Source organism: Rousettus aegyptiacus, unplaced genomic scaffold, assembly GCF_014176215.1.
Source record: "Rousettus aegyptiacus isolate mRouAeg1 unplaced genomic scaffold, mRouAeg1.p scaffold_m13_p_3, whole genome shotgun sequence".
Taxonomy (NCBI): Eukaryota; Metazoa; Chordata; class Mammalia; order Chiroptera; family Pteropodidae; genus Rousettus; species Rousettus aegyptiacus.
The window spans coordinates 163,645,317-163,668,045 of record NW_023416306.1 but is presented as its reverse complement, the minus strand read 5'-3'; the positions used below and the strand labels follow the sequence as shown (position 1 = coordinate 163,668,045).

The 22,729-nt window shown below is 43.3% G+C and overlaps 1 protein-coding gene and 1 pseudogene across 3 annotated transcripts in view; one reads left to right on the top strand and one right to left on the bottom strand.

The window, feature by feature from the left end:
- The window catches only part of EFCAB11 (EF-hand calcium binding domain 11), a 302,187-nt gene that overhangs the window by 116,736 nt on the left and 162,722 nt on the right, over window positions 1-22,729 (top strand). The window contains exons 6-7 of one of the 3 annotated variants that reach the window (XM_016154380.2): window positions 1,023-1,108; window positions 8,503-8,545. The exons of 1 other annotated variant lie outside the window; for it this stretch is intronic. In XM_016154380.2, coding sequence (XP_016009866.1) covers window positions 1,023-1,104 — 82 coding nt within the window. In that variant the 3' untranslated portion in view covers window positions 1,105-1,108; window positions 8,503-8,545. Of the gene's footprint in view, window positions 1-1,022; window positions 5,538-8,502; window positions 8,546-22,729 lie in introns of those variants that run through there. One more of the 3 variants, XM_016154371.2, reaches the window with a different exon arrangement.
- LOC107515612 lies at window positions 21,820-22,624 on the bottom strand (annotated as a pseudogene).

The following is a 22,729-nucleotide window of genomic DNA, read 5'->3' as shown; positions in this document are numbered from 1 at the left end:
CTCATCAGTTATCCCTTCAAACACACCTTTTAAATAAACATCGCTTTTACTGGGAATGGTTGAATGTGTTGTTTATGCCGTGATTTTGTCCCTCTGTTGTTCCTAGCCATGTGGAATGGGTGCCGTTTCTCTGCTCCCTGTTTGGGAAGGGCGTGGGGGCGGGGGGAGCAGTGCTCCTGTCTGGGCCAAGGCGCAGGGCCAACCCAGCCCAGGCCACCCACGCCCTTAGCCACCAGCCAGAGGCTCACATCTTCACCACTCTTGATAGGAGTCAGAAAAGATGACTGGGTGTTTGTGAGGATTTAACAGAACTTAGGAGGCCATGAATGAAGCCAGTGAGCACTTCCGGAGTTAGAGTTAGCCACGTGAGAATTACAATTCAACAACTTCGCTCTGGAATATCCTATTTATGGAGCGGGCAACATGCAGTAGAGTATCGAGCCCTAGTTTTGGAGTTTAATGATCTGATTTGAGTTCCAGGTCTGTTACTTACCAGCAGTTTGATCTTGTGAAACTGCTGAACCTCTTCAAGCTCAATGTCTCTGTCTGTAAAATGGACTCATCCCGGCATTGGTGCGGAGAGTCAGTGAGACAAGGAATGTAAGGCGTGCAATGCAGGATGTCGGTCATTCTTTCCATCGTTCTTACTTCCAAGATGTTCTGATCTCCGGTTGGTTTATTCCTCATGTTTCGTTAGGTAACGCGTATGTGTTTATTGATAGATCACAGAGAATTCACAGGATGACTAGGAAAACCGTCATTTCTGCTTTTCTCATATAACCTATGCATTTGACTTCATTCCTTTAAATGTATCGAATATGATATTTCTGTAGGATTTAATAAATACCTTTTCCTTTCCTTCCCACTCATCAATGTAAAGAAAAGAAGCAAGCATCAACCTTAGCCTTCAGGTAGATGAAATAGGTGTCTCTCACATACAGAGAAATGAAGCTTCTGATGTGCTCTTGATGTGTAAGTGTGATGAAAATAACCTCTAAATAACTTCTTGTTTCATTTTCCAGGGAAGTAGATCAAGACTCAGATGGTCATGTAAGCTTTAAAGACTTCGAATACGCCATGAAGTATGGACAAAATGAAGCCTAACAGTGTGAGCTGCTTTCGGTAACTTCTGGGGAGACCAGTAGATTGTAATGTATTTAAATGTCAAACTTCACTCTACGTGTGATGTAACACTACATACTTGCGATTGAACTCTTCAGCATGGTTTGTGAATGTCGATAATTGCTAGCATCTCAGAAGCCTAGAGGTGGACATTACAGGCACTTTCCTTGCATGTGGCTAGCAGCCCTGCTGTGGCACTGCCCCTGGGGTGGTCCCCAACCCGCCCCTTCACTCTCAACCCCTCACTCCCACCCCACACTGCAGGCCGGGGTGCTCCATTCATTTACTAGTCCTCACCACCCCACAGGCTCCCTGATTCTCATCACCTAATTTCAGGAGAGGAGTCACTTTTTCCTGCCAATGGGGCCAGTTTCCTTCATGCATTCGACTTTGGTTGAGCAAATAATAACACCTACCTGTACCGAATGCTTACTGTGTTCTAAGCAATGAGCACGGCATTTTAGGATTTCTAAGATAATGTACCCAGAGTCAAAATCACCATTCAAAAAGGGCCGCAGACCCCCGGCTGTGCAAGACAAGCCAGATTGGGCTAACACAGATACGTCTTCTCCAGCCGTATACAGAGGGGAAGGACTTATTTGCAGAACCCTTTATGATGGCCTGGGCCTGGGGATTCTGGGGCCCAGCAGCAAGGCCCGGTCCGCCCCGCCGCCTCTGCTGCACCCGCCCTGGTTCCGGCTGGTTCCATCCTGCACCGAGAGCCTCAGCCGCCGCGTCCGCCTACTCCACACTCTTCCCGTCCCCGCCTGGGGCCCGTAACGACTGCGCCGGCGCAGAACCCGTGACACCGACATGCGGCATTTATTCTCAACAAACACCAGTGTCAATACCGATGTTTTATCTATTTGTGTTCAGAATTTCTGACATCAACAACATTAGGAAAATATCTAATGCAATTCAAATTACAAAAGTATTAAACATTTAAAGGTCAAGTAAAAATGTAAATTCGTAAAATGGAACTATTAAGCAAGCATCATTCTAACACAGATTATTAGCAGATAAAATGAATAAAAATAAGGTCTCAAACTGTCATAAGTCAGGGTAAACACTAACAAATTATGGACTTTAGTTAATACTGTATCAGTAGTAGTTCATTAATTGTGACAAATATGCCAAACTCATATAAAAGGTTAATAATAGGGCAAACTGGGCGAGCAGTCTATGAGAACTCTGCGCCATCGTCACAGTTTTCCTGTAAATTTAAAACTATTTCAGAATTAAAAATTTATTTAAAATAGAGTCTTATTCAAAAATTAGCAAATAGACATTATCTAAAATGAAGAAAACTTTGAAAATCAGTAAGAACAAGTGAAATATTATTTCAAAAACAAAGTGGACCAATGGTCTCATTGAGTATCGTATGTGTTTTAGTACAAATTGTTCTAGAAAAAAAGTTTAAAAAGCCCTTTCTAACTTTGGATAGAGTTTTGTTCAACAGGTATTTTTATCATAAATTGAATAATTGAGTCATTGATATTTATCTCAGTACATAAATAATATTGGTTTACGATTTTAAAAATATGAGAATTAGAGTAATACACCAACAAAGTGCCAGTATTCCAATAATTGCCAGGATACCAAAACCTCATATATTGCAACCACTATTTGGACCTCATTTCTCCTGGGAAACATAACAAGATAAAGGGAGGTGTCATGTAGGCGCGAGGCCGGGCTATGAACAGCGACGGGACAGCCAGCTCCCTTGACCTTGTATTAGTTCAGGCTCTACTTGGTTTCAGTGACAGAAACCTACTTGAACTAAATTAGACAGAAGGAATTTACTGGAAAATAGTGGCCTAACGTATGGAGTATAACATGGGTGGTGGGGGGCAGTGGTGCAGCTTGGTTTCTGGGGTAAGTAGAGCCCGCACGGCCTCTGTCCCATAGTCACCGTCAGCATTACACCATTCCATGAAGGAATTGGCCCCTGATCTGTCCAGTTCCAAGTTCAAAGACCCCACAAAGAGGCTTTTGGTTGGCCCCTGAATCAGTCAACTCTGGTTCGCTGAGAGGGTGTAGACATGGCCCCTGGGTACTTACCCCGGTGTATGCAGGCTGCTCACAGGGAAGTTGATGAGGGCTGGCCAGCCATTCCACTCTCTTTCTCAGAAGAAAACGACATGGCCAGCACCTGGTCTAGGAAGGAGAGCAGCCTTAGGATTCGCCACTGAGGAGGACCCGGGCTCCTAGAGCACAGAAAAAAAGAGAGGGGAAGTGAGAAGATGCTTGTTTCACCTTCTCCTCTTATCGCTTCCCCAAGCCCACTCCTAACCATCATCCTGTAAGCTTTTCCTCCAGCTTCTCACTTCCAGGTCCCAGTTCCTGCCCTTGTCCCCAAGCCACATGATGCTGTCTGTGCAGTAAGACCTTGTCGGTCTGCCCTCGGTCAAATGCCCCAAGAGTGGGCGTCTATGCAGGTTGATTGGCTCAGGCTCTTCCCTTGGAAGATGTCAAGAATGAGAGTGTCTAGGACATAGCAACTCTGCTCTAGGTGGCTGAGAGAGTGGGTATGACTCAGGAGCAAGTGGCAGACATGTTTTCCACCACATGGCCTGGAAATCCGAGACAGCTGGTTTGTAATGAGAGCAGAAAATGTAACAGATACCGAGAGAGAAACAAGAAAGAAGCCGGAGAAGCCCTATGGTACTTGATTTCTAGTTAAAGCTTATGTGCAAAGCCCAGTCATAACCCTTTGGGTCCTGTGAGGTAACCCTGTATCCTTGCAATAAATCTCTCTGCTTGAGCCAGCTGGAGTTGCTTTCTGTTATTCGAAACCAAGAGAACCTTAACTGTTATGAGCACAGAGCCAAGGAGAGTCCTAGGCAACATCAACATTTACTGGGCAGCAGAGAAAAGGGTCTTCTAAAGAGACTAAGAAGTAGTAGAAGATGGCAGGGGAAGCTGTTACCACTTCTCTCTCTGGTACCCTGGCCTCTACTTGACCCCTCACTCTGGTCAGCTCCTGTGGTCCCAGCTCTTAAAGAGATCACCAGCGACCTGCTAGAGGCCGAGCCTACCAGCCCCTCAGACCTCATCACACCTGTCCCTTCTCCTGGGTTCTTCTCTCTTTAGCCTCCCTAACATTGGGATCTCATGGTATCTCCGAAGTGTTAATATTCTCCAGGGTCCTGTCATTGGCTGATCTTCTGGATCAACACGTTCTCCAAGGATGATTTCATCCCAAGGCTCTGGCTATCATTTTATGTGGATGACTCCACAAACAAATCTTTATCTTTAGTCTTGACCACTGCTCAACCCCAGACCTTTTTTATTTTATTCTATTTTTCCAGAGGTGGGGAGTGGAGTTTTGCTTTTTGTTTTTAATTTGTTTGGGGGTTATTTTTGGTTTGTAGTTGGGGTTTTTTGAGCCTGGAACATCTTATAGTGCCAGAAAGTGAGGAAGTACTAAAACAAACAAACAAAAAACCCTATGCTGGTATGGAGTATGTCAAGGGGTCACAAGAACCAACAGAAAGAGCTTCCAGTGGCTAAAGGTAGAACAATTTGAGCAACAAAATAGATATAGTAGTATTGGGTTATAACCCAAAGTATAAAATAAGTATCTATGAGTCCCTACTGATTCAAATGAATGAATGAATGAGTAAATAAATAAATGGAAGAGTAGACACTACTCTCCCTTGCAGAAGAGTTCCAAATAACTTAGGAGGATACTCTGCCCACAAGGGAAAGAAATGTAACTCTGCATTCCTTCAGTGTGGGCTGCATGTAGTGACCTTCTTCCAAAGAGTGCAGTATGGAATCAGAGGACAGAATAATAGTAGAAACACCTGACAGTTACTACCTTAGCCAGGTGATCAAGATCAACATCAACCATGGTAAATTATGTTGATATTACATACACTTATATAGGTTATGAAAATGGCTTTGCTCCTCTAAACTCACAGCCCTGGTCTAATGAGAGGAAAACATCACAAATCTCAACTCAGAGACATTCTACGAAGTACCTGACGAGCCCTCCTCAAAACTGTCAAGGTCATCAAATACGAGAAAAATCTGAGAAACTCTCACAGCCAAGAGGTGGCTAAGGAGAGGTGACCACTAGTAATGGGATAACCAGGATGGGATCCTAGAACAGTAAAAAGACATTAGTTAAAAACCCAGGAAATCTGAATAAAATACAGACTTCAGTTAAAAATCATGTATCAATATTATTTCATTTATTACAATAAATGTACCATATTAATGTAAGATGTTGATAATAGGGGAAACCGTGTGTGAGGTTGGGGAAACTCTGTGTTCACAATTTTTCTGTAACTCTAACACTATTCTAGAAAGTGTATTTTTTTTTATTTTAGATTTTACTTTATGATGGAAATTATATCCCTTGTCATTATTTAAATTTATAATAAAAGTCTTGATGTCAATTAAAAATATGTTAAGAGGGTACATAGTTTTTCAAAATAATGTTATGGGGTACATTAGCAAAAAAACCTCTGAAGACCACCACTTTATGGCACCTTTTTAGCACTCTCTGAACTTTCCACAATGATCCACTGGGGTCAGGACTGCCACAGGAAAGGATGTTCACAGCCTGTTACATAACATGGGTTTGTTTCTGACAAAGAAGAGACTTCATGCGGTTTAAAGTCTCTGCTTTTGAATTACTTTTGGAGAACCTTCAAAAACCAAAAAGAAAAAAAAAAGCCTCCAGCTTTCCTATTATATGGCTTTCAATATACATTTCAAGGAGAGAAATCCCTCGGCGTTGGATCTATTGAAAAGAAAACCCCTTATACTTCTTTTGAACTTCATAATTCCTCACAGCACTGAGAAAACTGTAAGGTGCCATCAACCCACAGGTGCGGTTCCTACATTCTTCCTGTGTCTGGTCTCAGAAGGCCTGTTAACATAACAGACATGAAAACAACCTAAATATCCGTTGATGGATGAATGGATAAAGATATATACCCATTTCAATATATATATATATAATGGAATATTATGCAGCCATACAAAATAAATCCTGCCATTTGTGATAACATGGATGAATCTTGAGGGTATTATGCTAAGTGAAGTTAGAGGATGACAAATACCGTACGACATTACTTATATGTGGAATCTAAAACATCGAAATTCGTAGAAACAGAAGAATGGTGGTTTCGAGGCCGGGGAGATGGGAGTGGGGAGATGTTCAACAAAAGGTGCAAGCTTCCAGCTACGAGTAAGTTCCGGGGCTCTAATGGACAGCATGGTGACTACAGTTAGCAATACTGTATTACATACTCTTCAGAGAGTAAGTCTTAAATGTTCTCAGCATAGTAAAAGAATAAGGTAGTTATGTGAAGTGATGAAGGTGTTAGCCAACCTCATCGTGGCAATCATTTTGCAATATCTATGTGTATCGATGTGTCGGATCATCAAGTTGTGCACCCTACACTTACACCATGTTATATATCAATTATATCTCAATCAATCTGGTGTGTGCGTGTGCGGGGGGGATGTCCATTTATGGCGGAGCACAGGGGCGTACTGTGACCATCTGCGCTCTCTGCAGTCATGGTGGCTCGGCCTGCGTCGTAGCCGTGGGGGCCAGCATGGTCACTGTGCGATTATGTGGGAATGAGACCATGACAAATGGTAATGAGCCCAGTTCTTCCTTATGCTTTCATCTCATATACAGATCATATTGTTTTATTTATAAGTCCTGAAGTTTTATTAATCACTAAGGTGGCCTTTATAATTCTGGCACAGTTCCTTAAGTTTTAACTACATGTATAAATAACATATCCTGTTATTATTATTTTTATTACTTTGCTTTGGCCTTTCTAGGGATTTATCAACTTTATTAAGCTTTTCAAAACATCGACTTTTGGGCTTGTTGCTTTTCTTTATTTTCTGTCCTTATCATTGTTATTTCCGTCTTTCTCTTTTACTTTTTATTTCTAGCTACATGAGAGACTAAGATCATTGATTTTCTTCAGCCTCTTTTCTAATACTTATATTTAAGGCTATAAATGTCCTCTAAGCACTGCTTTAGCTGTTTCTTACAAGTTTCAATATGTCTTATCTTCGCTCTTATTATCTTCAAAATATTTTTCTAATTTCTGTTGTGATTTCTTTTTTGATAAAAGTATATTCATAAATGAATTGTTAAATTTTCAATTTTTTCGATTTTCTAGTTTTTATTATTGATTTCTAGCTAATTCCATTGTGGTCAAAAGACTTATTTAGAATGTTTTCAAACCCTTAAATCAATTCTCTTTTAAGTCTTTTGGTTCTCCAATGGAAAATACTTCATCCCAGGTATTTAAATATATATTTTAGGTGTAATTCATTAACTCTATAATCTGATAAGTCCTAAATCTCTTGAATATTCCAATACTACTTTTAAACTTGGATTTCAACATAAAAGCAGAACTCCAAACCAACTTTTATCTTAAACCGGAATCACAAAGTGAATCTATTCATCAGTCTAAAACAGCTATCCGATGTGGTAGCCACTGCTCACGTGGCTATTTAAATTTAATGTTTAACTAATCAAAATTAAACAAAATTAAAAATCCAGCTCCTCACTGCATGGTCGTGTCATGTTCCGTGGCCGTTTGTGGCTGGCGGCTACCATATTCATACTGAACAGCACCCAATAGGACATTTTTATCATCGATCGAAGTTCTGTTGGACAGTGCCCCGTAAATACTCCCAAAGGGTGCTGCCCAACCTTTAGATTGGCTGCCCTGGTCCAACCAGGTGACCAAGTCCTGTGGCGCCAGCATGCTGATTTACGCAAACATACCCCAAACGAGGGAACTGTTGTAGGGGCACCAAAGGGACTGAGGGGAGAGAAACATTTCAAAGCAAACTCCTGGCCACCTCTCCGAGCCCCACGCCAACATCCCCTGTGCGCCCACTCACCCAACTCCTTTAGGAGATGAGTCGCTTTCTTCTGGACTTGGCCCGCGGTCTCCTCAGCGTTCTCCTCATGCGATATATTTCTATTTCTGTCTCCAACTCCAACATATGTGCTCCCCGAAGCGAGGACTATGTGTCTTTTCCATTTTTTGTGTCTTTAGTGTCTGACACCACGCCTGGTACATGGCGGGTCTGGGTCCATCGATGAATGAGAGAGAAATTTCCTAGAGAGGCCATGTGATACGGAGCTAAGAATCAGCAGATCTGAATTGTACCCTCTACTCAGCCCCTACCTCCCGTGCAAATCAAACACTTTTCTGTGGCCTCAATTTCCTCTTCCTTATCAGTATCAATGTGGAGGTTGACAGATGAGGTTGCTCATTGCCTGTTACACATAAATGTTATATGAACAAAGATTGACATGGCCAAGGAAGCTCAGGAAATATTTGGCCAAAGATTATAAATGGGTATTTTCTTTTATTATTGTAGGAGTTCACAGAATCTTTAAAATGCTCAAGTTGATGATGGTACTCCAAGAAACAGGTAGGATGTGCAGAGTTTCTCGGACTTGTGTGATGGATCATAGAAGCGTGTGTGTGTGTGTGTGTGTGTGTGTGTGTGTGTGTGTCTAGAAAGAGAGAGCCATCTTAAAGACCTAATGTTCCATGGATCATTCCTCGGGAAATGGTTGATCAGCTGATCTCTAAGGGATCTTCCGGTTCCATGTTTTTATGACTTTTATGAAGGTGCCACCCAGTCTTACCATCCCTAGTACCTGATGTGAATAGTTGTGTGACTGTGAGCTCATGGAGACACACACTTAACCTTCCACTCCCTTTGCCCCTGCTTCCTCGTCTCCCCTTGCACCCCCATCCCCCACCCCAGAGAAGGATTGGAGCAACTCTTCTCGAAATGCCTGTCGGTAGGGAGGGGGCCGGGGTGCGTGCATTTAACTTTGGACCTCTGATCGCGAGGTAGTATCAGTGCTAATGTAAAGGGGAGCTTTGAAAATTGAAGAGTAAGACTGATTTTATTTTAATTTCTAATTGATTTTCTCCTTTCTGCCATGTTTCTTTTAGGATATCATTGGTATCACTGGTTAATATATCTAATTGGAGCCATAACTTAATATATCAGGCTTTCATGCCCATGAATTCTTAAGTCAGCAACAGATTATTGTGTTAATAGGGAAGCAATAATGAAATATTATGCAGAGTCTCTATTGCATGTTATTAATAAAGAGCTTTTGTGTTTGGTGGGCCTGATATTTCATGATGTGATTGCCGAATAGATTAGAAAATGTTTTTGCCTTTTCTTAGCAAAAAGACCCCAAATTAGACTACGTGACTAGGTAACAGGTAACAAAAATGGCCATAAGCATTGTGAGATGGGAGGCGATGAACTTATTTTAATCTGAGGAACAGCAACATTCTTGTTGCTCAAGAGTGAAATGAGCAATTCTATCCTTACAAATAAAGAGTGGAAAAAAAAAAAAAAAAAAAACAGGGTTTCCGCAAAGCTCGGTCCGGTGCTGGGCTGAATCGCGATGTGCACTGGAGCATGCTAGCATCGACTGTAAAAACCAGTGCTATTGTACGTCCGTCGTTGGCTGCATCGCTCTAAGCACTTTACTTGCATTGTCACATTTAATCCGTGTGGCGGCTCTGAGAGGGAGGTATTATCTTCACTCTGAGGAGGGAGAATAAGCACAGAGAAGGAAAGGGGCGTTAGCGGTAAGTGGCAAACCCGGGAGTTGAACCCGGCCAGTCTGACCCCTGAGCCCATCGTCACAGCCTTGACGCTGAGCATGGAGACCCCTGGCCTTCCAGGTCTGAGCTCTGGGTCTGGGGAGGCGCCGCAGGCCTCCAGCCCACCCGGAAGAGCTTCACGTGCTCCTGGTCAAGGACTCCTCTGCCTGCACCTCGGAGTGACCCCTAGGTGTAGGTGTAGGTGTGGGTGTAGCGGCCGAGACATGTCCCAACTACACTGCCAGACGTCGAAATCCCGAAAAACAAAACTCCATTTTCCTCAATCATTTGGTTTTGAAAATGGGAGAAATGACACAAAGTTGACTTAGCCAGTGTCCTTTCTGTAGATGTAGTCATGGTAGCTGTGATTTAAATACTAATTCTCTGCCAGGTTTAGTTTTAAGAGGTTTTTTTTTTTTGTTTGTCTTTTTGCAGAAGCAGTCAGGGGAGTGACTAAAAGCTTGTTCATTTGCAGGGTTTTTCTTTTGGAAATGAACATGCTGGCACAATTTTAATTGGGTTTTAGTTGTTGTTGTTTTAATTCTCACAGTGATGGCTTGGCTATGTCTTTTGGGACTGCAGAGGGAAGCTGGCATCTGGTGTTTGAGGATTCTGGGGATTTGCACCATATTTATGTGTAATAACTATACAGTAAATAAACAGAATGAATAATTAAGTGAATAATGAGTTTCTCAGAATAGAGGACTCCTCTGAAGACTTATAAGACGGAAATTCTTATGTGTTTTCCGCCCTCCCTCCCGGGTGGCAATTCCCCTCTGTCCTCACAGTGTCATTGCCCTGTGGAAACCAGAAAGGACATTTTCCAAACCAAAATCAAGCATGACCTCAATCAGCATGATTTGATACAAACAATATATTTTCTTCCAATTGCAAGGATGTTGGATTTATTTCTCTTAGAATTATCTTTTTTACCCTAGAGAGAGATATTTGCCTCTTTAAAAATAAAATCCACGAGATTAAATTTCATTGAACAGTGTTCTCTGGGGGACTAAAAATGTGAAATTCCAGGAATTCACTCTATCTAATAAAATTACATAAATGCATGTTAATACCCATATTAGCCAATACAAAGTGCTCTTGCTTCTAGATGCAACCCAGGCCTAAAGCAAATCTTCCCAGAGGTAAAAACCACCGTGTGATTACTGTTTCTTTCACGCACGGGTTCATCCATTTACTCATATGTTTTATTCATTCATGCAGCAAGTATTTAATGAGCACCTACTACGTGCCAGGCACCATGATGATGATGTTGTGGTGAGCAAAACCAGACCCAATTCCTGTCCTTATGGAGCTTGCATTCTCATCAGGGAGAATGCAAACAAGAGTTAAATTGCAGCTATGAGAGCCTCTGTGAAGGAGGAGGTATTCGTTTGATAGGGCTTTCATGACAAGTACCACGGACCAGGGGCCTTAAACAACAGAAATCGATTTCCTCACAGTCCTGGAGGTTGGAAGTCCAAGATCAAGGTATGAGCAGATTTGGGTTTATCTGAGGCCTCTCTTCTTGGCTTACGATGACCACCTTCTCGCGGTGTTCTCACGTGTTCACCCCGGTGCGTGTGTACGTCTGTGTCCAAATTTCCTCTTCTATAAGGACACCAGCCAGACTGGATTAGGGCCCTTCCCCAACTACCTCATTTTAACTTAATCACCTCTTTAACGGCCATATTCCCAAATACGGCCATATTCTGAGCACTTGGGGTTAGGGCTTTAACGTGAATGTTTTGAGAGGACACAAGTCAGCCATAACAAAGAGGTATCTTATACAGAGATATCAAAGGGAGGAGTCAGACACCCAGGCAGGGTCATAGGGCGGGCTTGCCGAGGATTAAATGGGGATCTAAAGGATGACCAAGAGCTAAGCAAACAGAGGAGGGAAGGGCATGTGCCAAGGCCTACGAGTGAGAGGGGATGGCGAGGCTCAGAGACCTAAGGCAGGCCAACCATGCCACTGAGGAGCTGTGAGGGACAGCATAGGGCCGAGGATGACCCTGACTTTGCAGAACGGCCCAGGCCTGGCACGGCCTTGCAGAACAGGCAGCGAGTTTGGTCTTTTCCCCAAGGGCAACAGGAGACCATTAGAGGTGTTTAAGTGAGGGGAGAAGTGGCAGGACTGGATTTGCAGCTGGAGAACAGACATGAAGGGCCCTGCAGAGCATTCTGGTAGAGTGTTGGATACAGGGGAAAGCTGCCGGCATCAGGTAAGACATGAAAGTGGCTGGGGTTCAGGTGGTGAGGTGGGATCAGGAAGAATCGAGTGGATTGGATAGATCTATGGGGGAGCAATGGGTTAGACATGGTGGAGCGCTGGGTGACAGGAGTTGGTCATAAGGCAGATTAGATCAGTTGGCACTGGGTGAGGGAGATGCAGACAGGGTTGTCTCCTGGATTTCTGACTCCACAGCTGGGTAAACAAGGTGGAAGTCAGTGGGTCGGAGAACTGGAAGACGCTCATGTTTGAGTCGAGTTTTGATCGTATTGATGTCGGCGGACACCAAAGGCCTCGTGGTCCCTTTTTGTTTCTCAACACAGGTACCTCTTTCCCCTGCACACGCTGTTCTGCATGGACAGTCTTTCCTGCTTTTGCTTCACTACCCAGACACCTCCTGTGCGAGCCCAGGGGCCGACCTCCTCAGCAGCCAGACCTTCCCAAACTCCTCAGGCCAGGCTACTTCTGCCTGTCACACGCTCTTCTAATACCTGTACTTTTCCTTCAAAGCAAAAATTAAAATTACATAATTAGTTGTTTGAATTCTGTTTATCCCACTAGAACGTGAAGCCGATGAAGGTCAAGACTGTACCTAAGCAGTACAGCAGACTGGTGGTTCTATGCCAGACTCCCCAGGTTCGACTCTCGACTTCCCTTCTTCCGAGGGGTGTGAACGTGCTGTGCCTCAGTTGCTTTGTACGTGAAGTGTGGATTATGATCCTCTATCCTTTACAGACATGTTGGGAGGATTAAGTGAGTTAATTAGCATAAAGTGTTCATAACAGTGCTTGACACACAATAGGCACTAAATAAATGTTAGCTGTTATTATTATTTATCAATATATCCTTAAGTATTTGATGGACAGATGATCAGATAGATCAATGGACCAATGAATGGGTAGATTGAAAATGGAAGGGTAGGCAGGGTATTAGGAAAAAGAACACGATCTTTTTAAAGCCCAAATGGGTATTGTGAAAAAGGGAGCTAGTCCCATACTTCATGGCATAGCTAAATTCTAAGACAGTGGGTCTCATTAATGTTAACTCCTATATGGTTACTTTCAGGCAGGGCTTTAAGGAATCTCCGTCAAGCCTCCTTCAATGATAAACCGGGTTTTTTGTTTCTTGACTTCAGTAGAGTGAAAAAAAATATCACCACAATCCGACCATTTCCTCCTAAATTAAACTGACTGCAGATTCCCGACTTAACTGTGAAGTTTTTTTGAAAGATATCATTTTAAAAATTAAGTTTAATCTGATTTAAACAATGAATTCATTTATTCTTTTTTTGTGTTTCTCCCTTAAACATTTATGGGATCCTGACTATGAGTCAGGCACTGTGATAGGGATGGGGCTTGTTACCATGGCAACTAAGATATTGTCTCTGTCTTCAAGGAGCTTCAGAGTCCTAATAAACTTCATAAAGAGATCTTAACTAAATCCATGTGATAGCAATCCCTGATCAAAATAAAGCAAACGCAGAAGCAAAAGCTGTTTTCTAAACAGGGCAGGCAGGCGCCAGTGGGTCATCCTCGCTGTGATGATGGCTCATCCCTGCTCTGCCCGGTCTTCAGTGGCGAAGCCACCATGTTGAAGCCAAAGCTGCTCAGCCCCAGCTGGAAGATATTTTTATTGCTGTCACTCTATTTATGAAAGCAACTCATGTCTGGTCTCTTCTTTTTACCCAAAGGATTCTCTTTCTGTAATTTATTACAAAATTCAAGGCCGTTCCATTAGGGGGAAATGCGCCATGTCATTATTAAAACGACTCCCCCCATTTTTGTTCAGTTTTGAAACTGACAATCTAAAGACTATTTTTAGCTCAGTCATGTGAGATTATTTGTTTCCTTATTATGAGTTTTTCCTTCGGACTAGTTAACATGAATTTTATGCTCACTTATTATGTCACATGCTCCAATTCAATTTATTTTAAAGCAGATTCTTTGGGGAAAACTGTAAAGCTAATTTGAATCGATTCTTTAGAGATTCCATTTTAAATGAAGTGCTATAAAATTGGCAGACAAAGTGAAAAAATGGAATTGAATTTTCTTCTTCAGCTACTCATTGGATTCAGAAATCTTGCCTTTCGACACTGCCAAGGGTTTTGATATAATGTTTTATGCAATTTTCATAACATTTATCTTAAACTCCACTGCTTTTAGTTTGGTTGTTCAACTCAAAATGGTTTCCTGATATTTCCATGGGAAAAAAAAAAAGCAGAGTTCTTGCTAAAAGATGAATTTGGTGCTTTCATGCAAACTTCCTGCCATGCACAGTGGTGCCCGGCTATCAACCATCTGATGTAAAGCAGGTGTTTTAATTCCAAAGTGAATATTGAACATTTGTGAACAGACCTGCTGAGGGAGGTGTGGGATGAAACGGCACCCCAACTTCCTCCGACTTTGCCCAGTTTATATGTTCCCTTCTCTCATATCTGATGCCTTTACAGCTTGAGGGAAGCATGGGAATAACAGGCAAGATGCCTGATGGCTTAATTTCCTGTCCTCCCCAGACCCCAAGAGACACCCGTTGTTTGTCAGGGCAGCAGGCTCCAAGCTAATCAGAAACAGCCGTCACTGGGTGGGGAGAGGGACCCCAGGATTGGCCCTTATGATTCCAGTAGATGATTTATATCCGATTATTAACAATCAGATAGAAAACATGTGTCTACAATTTTACCTTGAGACACACTTGTTTTCTTTGATAGGTTTTTAAAAGGGAGTTTTATTTCACACTCATCTTTTCTCCCGAATTCCCTAAATAGCTCCTATCATTCCTATTGACCCAGATAGTAGACTAAAAAAAGCAGACGCATGGAGGGTCTTCAGCCAAATCTGCTCTGCTACCGTTGAGTACAGCGTCAAGTACTTGGAGTTATTCCCCTAAACTCAGGTTGGTCTTGAAAGAAGCAAATCATTGCTGCCTGTGTTTTTGTTCTGATTACAAAGAAAGTAATGTGTGAAGTGAGCGCACCTGTCAGCCAGGGTTTGGCGAAAGAAGCAGGCCCAGGGCCAACTTCTCCATTAGACACACAACGCCTAGGGCACCCCTTACTTGTAGGGGTCCACAAAAGCTTTGCTTTTAATTAAAATGGGTATCCTAATAAATATATAATAATGAGCCTAGCCTAGATAATATTTGTTTTTATACCATAATAGCTTTAAAATATCAGTTGTGGAGGAAGGGACTGGAGCCCACGAAGGCAGTGTCTCAGGCCCAGGAAACGTAGCCCTGAGCAGAACCACTGTGAGGTACATGGGATGAGGGGTCGATTATGGGATTATATCTGTAGGGGCTGGCGGAGAGGTCGCGGCAAGTTGCATAGGCCTCTGCAAGTAGATGTGGGCCTGAAGTTGCTGTAGGTCACAAGGCCAGCAGGCGGGAAGAAAAACTGGATGTGAAGACAGCAATTCTCGACCCAGGCTGAGTTTGCCCCCCAGAAGACAGCTGGTACCATCTGGAGAGTTTGGTCTGTCACACAGCTGGAATGAGGGTCGCCACTGAGATTTAAGGAGTAGGGCTAGTGACCCTGCTAAACATCCCACGATGCACGGGACAGCCCCCATGCGACAAAGAATTATCTGGCTCAGAATAGCAGCAGCAGCACCGAAGCTGAGAAACTTTGAGGTTAAAGGACCTGCGAGGCCAGCTGAAGCCCACGTATGTCTCCCACAGAAGTTGCTGGTGCCCTTGAACACGGAGCTCCTCTTGCACCTGGCCGAGTGCTTGGAGAAGCTGAAGGAGAGTAGGTATTTGCTGAGAAGCTGCAGGCCGTTGCCCTGAGCAACAAGATGAGCCAGCAAATAAGCAGCGATACACATGAGCCACAGCAATGCATGGTGCCGTGCACCAGCCTTCAGAGTGTGGCTGTGGAGGCTGGCGGAGAGGTCTTGGCAAGTTGCGTAGGCCTCACTGCCACCTTCCGAATCTCCCGCTCATTTCTCTCACGGCCAACCCTAGGCTTGGAGCCTGACAGGGAAGGGATCTCTAGGCAATGTCACTCCAGCTCCGCTAGGTTGACAGAGTATACACATCCTCCCCGGTAGACCACATGGCTCTCTGCTCACAAGAACTTTGCACTTACGAAGCGGCTTTTCCTCGACTCAGCCTCAATCTTGCACACATTTAAATAGGATTTGGTATTTCAGTTGTTTTAATCTGCAAACACCAGGTGTGAGGTAGACTGACAGTTGTGCACCAACATCTGTTCTCTCCTTCAGAAACAGAGTCATGGCCGGACACACAGCTACCTGGACAGACTAAATGTCCCGGCCTACCCTGTAGTTAGATGTGGCCGGGTCGCTAATTACTGTCCACATGACTATGAGAGCAAGAGGTTATGTCAGCTCCAGAGCTGGACCTTCAGACCCTGTGCCGTGTGTTTGGCCCCACGTCCAGCTGGAGCCCAAGCATGGAGGCGAGCGGCTTTCATCACACCGTGACGAGAGCAGAGCAGCAAGATGGAAAGGTCCCGGAGGCTTCGCGGTGCAGAGGATTCTTCCCTTAAGCATTCTTTTTCTCAAGGAGTTCTAAGTGAGCACATTAGTCACTTAGGTTGTAGATGATAAAGGCCAACTGCAATTCATGTAAGCAGAAAAGGAAATATATTTTCTCACATAATTGGTAAGTTCAGAGTAATGGTTTCAGGGGTTCGGCTGATGTCGTTAGGGCCCTCTATCCCCCAACGTGGGCTTTCTGCAGAAGTCCTGGGAAGATGACCTTGAGAAATTCCAGCCTCACAGTCTCCTTACAACTCATGACCCAGAAGAAAACAGGAGTTTCTCTCTTCCAACGTGTGTTTTTAATTACACAGAGCAAACACTGACCGGTCCTGCCGAGGTCACAGGCTCACCCCTGAACCAATTTCTATGAACCCCAGGAGAAGAGAGATTGGAATAAATCTGCAAAATTAGTAGCTGCTACAACCAGCTCAGGAAGTTGGCCGACGTTGCCAGGAGCGAAGACTACGCCAACGAGTGGGGTCAGGTCAGGAAGTATCAGTCGGGGTTCAGAGGAAGGAAAATCATACTCGACTGGGGTGGTTAGAAAAGGCTTCACAGCAGAGGTGGGCTTTGAGCTGGGCATTGAAAGACTTAGAATTTAAAAATGGATAAAGAAGAAAATACCGTACTTTCATTCCTGACCATTTCAAAGGCTCAAGCAGGCTCAGTAGCCCCATGGGATGGAAAGGATCCTGTCGTGTTGTTTTTTTTTTTTTTCTTTTACCATCGGTTCCGAATGAGAAGTATTTGTCTTTGAGCACTGAGTCCTCCCAGAGACTGACAAAAAGGGGAAAGAGTCTTGTTGTCAGGACACAAATCTCTAACATGGGCACTCCCACATAAAGGAAGGAGAAAACGCTATGCTTCCCCACAACCAGAAGAAAGGTTGGTAAATGTAATTGACAGTTCCCTTAATCAGTCCAGAAAGGCTTGTTATGTAAATAAATGATTCAAACATGAAGTGACTTACCTGAAGAAACAGGCATTTCTCCTTTGCGGTTTTTGTGTTCCTAGAATGTTTTCTTTCTGTTTGGAGTGGAATAGGCTTATAATCTTAATATGCCTTTATTAATTCCAAAACTGTCTAGCGTTAGAATTTTAGAGATACATTTTTTTTTTTAATGACGTTTCAAATAGCTTAACGATTTTCCAAGCAGTCAGGCAACCAGAGCCTGGGGCTTATTTCTTCAGTACAGGGGTCCGTCCTTTGGGATGGAAATGCCCCTTCGGCCAACCAAACGGATGCTTTTGGCTGGGTTCAGGAGTGGGTAGCTGGCTTGACCTTAAAGGGTGATGGTGGTGATGATGGTGATGTCATGAACAGCCACGTCCACAGCAATCCAATATCCCCTGTAGGAAATTAGCCTTTTTGTTTGTTTATATTTGTTGTTTTTGTGATATGGTTTGTTTTACTGTTTCTTTTGTTTATTTATGGGTATGAGAGAAAAGCGAGGGTGTAAGTACGATTCTTCAGGAAGCAGACTTTGAGGCAGGTATTTATTGGGGTGTGCTTTGGGGAATGACATCGGTGAGAGAGTGAAGGAAAGATCGGGCATAGAAAGAAGTTGAAATTCAAAGCTGTTGCAAAAGAGGCCTCAGCCCATCATCTCATGGGGAACTCTGAAGATGGGATGGCCCTTCAGAGATGACTCTAACTGAGGCAAGGGGCCGAGTGCTTTAGTTCTTTGGGCGTCTTGGCAACATACTACAGTATCCACCAAAGATACACAGAAGGGTTTTGGCTGATTGTGGTGAGACTCTCAGGGTGGTTGAGTGACAACTCTCAGGGTCTGATACTTCCATCTCTGAGATCCAGAACCTGAATTTCTTTATATATCCGTGGATAATTAGCTTCTCAATGGCAAAGCCACATTAACTCCATTCAGACAAGACTGATAAATACATGGCGAATTGATTTGTTTACAATGAGACTATCCTTTTTCAGTGTTCAAAATGTTTGTGTTTTTTTATTTCTAGCAGCCCTTTCCCCAAGTCAAAAGTTACAAGAAAATCATGGTCCAATTCGCAGCAAACTAAAATGAACCATGATTTTGAATCATCGATGGAGTATAATAAGAAGAGAGAATTAATTGACCACACTACTGGGAATACTCTCTTTTGAGTCACCCAGGAGTTGTGACATTGGACCCAAGAGGAAGAAATGTAGTCTTAACACAGTCCTTGGCTCTCCAGGGAACATTTGCCTGCTTAAAATAATTTACATGCAGTTCTTTGGTTTTCAACTCAGAATTAACCTGCCGACCAAGCAGAGAGGACTTATCATGGTTACAGGACAAAACATAAAGCCATCAATCAGAACAATGGAAAAGTACAGGTCAACTGACAGGAGTCGGAAGGAGAAAGCAGGGGAGCTGGCACCTTCATCTCACCTCGTGCGGAGTTCAGAAATACTGTGTCAAGTTCATGGAATTAGAAAAAGAATTTTAAAAACATTAGTCGAAGTTATCGAAGTAATCAAAAGAAGAATCGAACATAATGCTGTAACTACCACACTTTGGAGAGGAGAAGGCGAAGCGAACGCAGAGTAAGCAAACTTCCATTTTCAATATCGATAGATAATAAATAGTATTGATAAATTGTGAAAGAGAAGAGTAATATTTAGGGTTCTGGGGTGACCACCAGAAGACACAAAAACAAATGGTCAAGCGGTTGGCCTTTGGATGTGGCTGTGGGTGGAGGTAGTTTGAGGGGGATGAATGTTACTTCTGTAATATTTTATTATTTTATCCTATATATGTGTATTCCTTTAAATTTGCGGAAAATACGCATGATTTTTAGATCACCAGGCAAAGCTCATATATTAATCCGAAGTATGTTTGGCGGGTATTGACTCGTATGATTTGGAGGACGGGTCTTTTATGTTCTAGGAAAACCCAGTGAAACCCTCCTCACCAGCAAAGGGGGGCACAGCTTCGGTCTTCCCTCGATTTCAGGACCTGTCTCTACCAAAAAAGAACTCGGTCCACGCAGACACACTTTAATCTGCTGGATTCCATTTCCTTTACTCTGTAACCCAGCAGCATGGATCAGTGTGGGTCTGACTTCTCCCACAGTAACCTTTTTCAATCCTTTGTAGCTCAAAATAGAGAATAACTGGTTCCCAACTGTGGTCACACATTAGGCTCTCTTGTGGTGCTTCAAAAATATATCCTTACCAAGGCCCCATACCAGACCAATTAAATCTATGGCCCAGGCTTTAATATTTAAAAAAAAAAAAATTCTCTACTCCTTGCAAGAGTGGTCATATTTCGTCTCAGCACAGCGTCTGAACTTCCTGACAATGCCTTCAATCTTAAATCACTCTCCCTTGGCTCCTTTGAACCCCGCGCTCCCTGATTTTCGTCCTCTCTGCTGAGCGATCTCAGTCCAGTTCACGGGAGACCCCTCCCCTGCCTCCTTGGGACTGTCCTCTCATATTGTCTTGACCGCCATTACCATCGCGCCAAGGATGGCTCCCAAAGCATCTCCTCCATCGTAGAGCTCCCTCCTGAGCTCCAGGACTGCATGGCCAATGGCCTACTGGACAGGGCCACTTCACCATCTCACAGGTACTTCGAACAAAAGCCGACCCCAATGAAACATCGCCTGTGGCCCCCAGCCTTCTCTCCCATCTTTCTTGCTGTATCGACTGGCACCAGTTATCTAACCCCATTGAGTTACACGAACTCAAACTCCAGGAATTCCCTAGACACCTCCCTTTTCCTCCTCGCACCGACGCCCAATGCATTCTGAGTCAGCCCCCTTCTGCTTTATCTCTCTGTCCCAGGTTGGGTCGGTCCATCATTGTCTCTTCCTTGGATATTTGCAACAACCTCCTACCCAGGCTCCCTGCCTTAATCATGTCCCCTTTCGATGCTCACTTGGACCAGAGTGATGATTCCCAAGCACAGATATGACCGTGTCAATCTCCTGCTTGAAAGCTTCCTCGTGGCTGTCCAAGTCCAAACTTAGAAAGGACCACCGTGCATGTAATAACTCACTCGTCCCTGCCTCTCCAGTTTCAGCACCTGTTCAGCACCGCCGACAGATTGCCCTGTGCATCTTATGACACTGAGTCCCCCACTCCCACCAGCCACCCCGTCCCCAAATCTGCCAGCCTGCTTCCTCCCTGCTTTCCCCTGCAGTCTCCCGGGCCTGGAATGCCCTCCCTGACTTTCAGCTGTCTTCTACTCTCACTTCGAAATTTTGTTCAGAACTCACAATCTCCAAGTCACTTCCTCCTCCTCAGCGCCCATCCCAGAGCCTGGAAAACAGTGGATGTGCTTAAGCCATGTTCACAGAATCAGTGAATATACAATGCTGTGAATTTCAGAGAGGGAATAGAATTACTACATGAAGAAAGTGAAAAAGGAAACTATAACTTATCTCTGATTCTCAAATACATTGACTTTAAAAGGAAGGTTTTCGATGTACTCGAAAAAGCCCTGGGGTCTCACAGAGCCTCTTCGAAGAGCCCCGGTGGGGATCTCCATTAAAACAAGAATAGCATTTCCATCTGATGTATTTTATACGTTGGTCTTCTGAGAAAGGTCTAGTTTGAACAAAGTGTTTTGTGGCCAAGAAATATTTGAAAGCCAATGGTCTAAATTATTCAAATAATTAAGGTAAAATGTAATTTCTATTCAATTATTCCTCCAAAAAGTCCTCTTCAATCTATATTTATCTTTTAAGCAGAACAGTGAGATGTTTTCTACTGATTTTACTTAGTGTGTCTTAGTGACATATTACATTTTAATTATTTTGGCTTTATAAAGGAATTATTATTTTAAATCAGTAATATGTGCTTATGGTTAAAAAAAAAAAAGGGGGATTCAGTGAAATATTAGCCTCCCCTCAAACACTCATCCCCCATCCTCCAGAGACAACACTGTAGCCAGCTTCAGCGTGTCATTCCAGAGATTTCCATGCAGGCATCACTGCCCTCGTGGGCGGGAGACACATCCCCTTGCTAGGGACAAGTGAAGGGCAAGCCTTCTAAACGCCACTGATGGTTTAATCATTACAAACTCAGAGTGGTCTCAGAAAGACACCTGGCCCTCCTATCTAATGACTGTTAGGAAGAAGGGCTTAACATCAACTCTTCCCGTATCAAAATCATTTTTGGCAGACAACCTCTAGCATTCGCTTGGCTCATATCCAAATACCCATTTAGGTCAGCTTATTTACTTACTAAGGGGGACATTTTTCTCCTAATACTTCTATTTTAGAGGCATTATCAGAAAATTACACTACTTAAAATGAGATGGTCTGTAGGTACTGTCTGATTTTTTTTTTTTTTTAAAGCACCATGAATAGGTTTTATTTGTCACTGTGAAAAGTCTGAATTGTAAACAGATTCTTGGACCGAGGGCTCATATCCATCAGCTCATTCAATTTTAACATCTGCCTCATCTCCAGCAGCTTTTCCAGAACTGCAGCCTTCATCATGAAGCTCCATGAGTTTCCCCAATTCAAACGTAGACTTCTTCAGCATTTTGACTGAACAAACAAAGGAGATCCTGGGGCAGATAAATAGATTGGCAAATCTTTTTAATGTTTTTTTCCAGTGCTATCTGGAATCAATTTATCGCCCACTCTTTCAAGTCCTTTTGTCTTCACCTCTTGGGTCTTGATTTCCATGATCTTTTTCTGGATTTGGTGGACCTGTTGATGCTGAGCACAAGAAGTCTTCCAAGTCTGGTCTTTGCATTTTTTGGTAAGACCCACAAAGAAGAGATGGCACAAATGGCCATCGGTAGTCTTGACATCAACGTGAGCTTTGATCGTGGTCCACCGCTTTTTGAACATGGAGCATGTGTTGTCACAAATAAGAGCCATGCCATGGAAATTCATAAGGCAGTTTTGGCCCCGAGCATCCTCAGTAATTAGCTTGAGTTAAGACTTCATCATTCTGCAGATCAGCTAGGCTCACTTCAAAAACACGACCCCTTGAGTCCATCAGATGCAATTCTTGTTCCTCAAGTTCCTGTGGCAGGCGTTTTCCCAATATGTCTTATACTGAACATAGCTGGTGCTTTCACACCATACCAGTCTTTCTTAGAGAATGGGTCGACCGCTTTCTTCTTAACTCCCTTTTTGCCACCTTCCTGAGGGTGCTTCTTCCTGCCGACTGCTGTGAGAGCCCAAAAGCCAGGTTTTTTTTTTTTTTTTTAATTGTGGGAGTAAGTAGTTGATGTTTCAATAGATGGTGTTGGGACAATTGACTCTCAACTGGG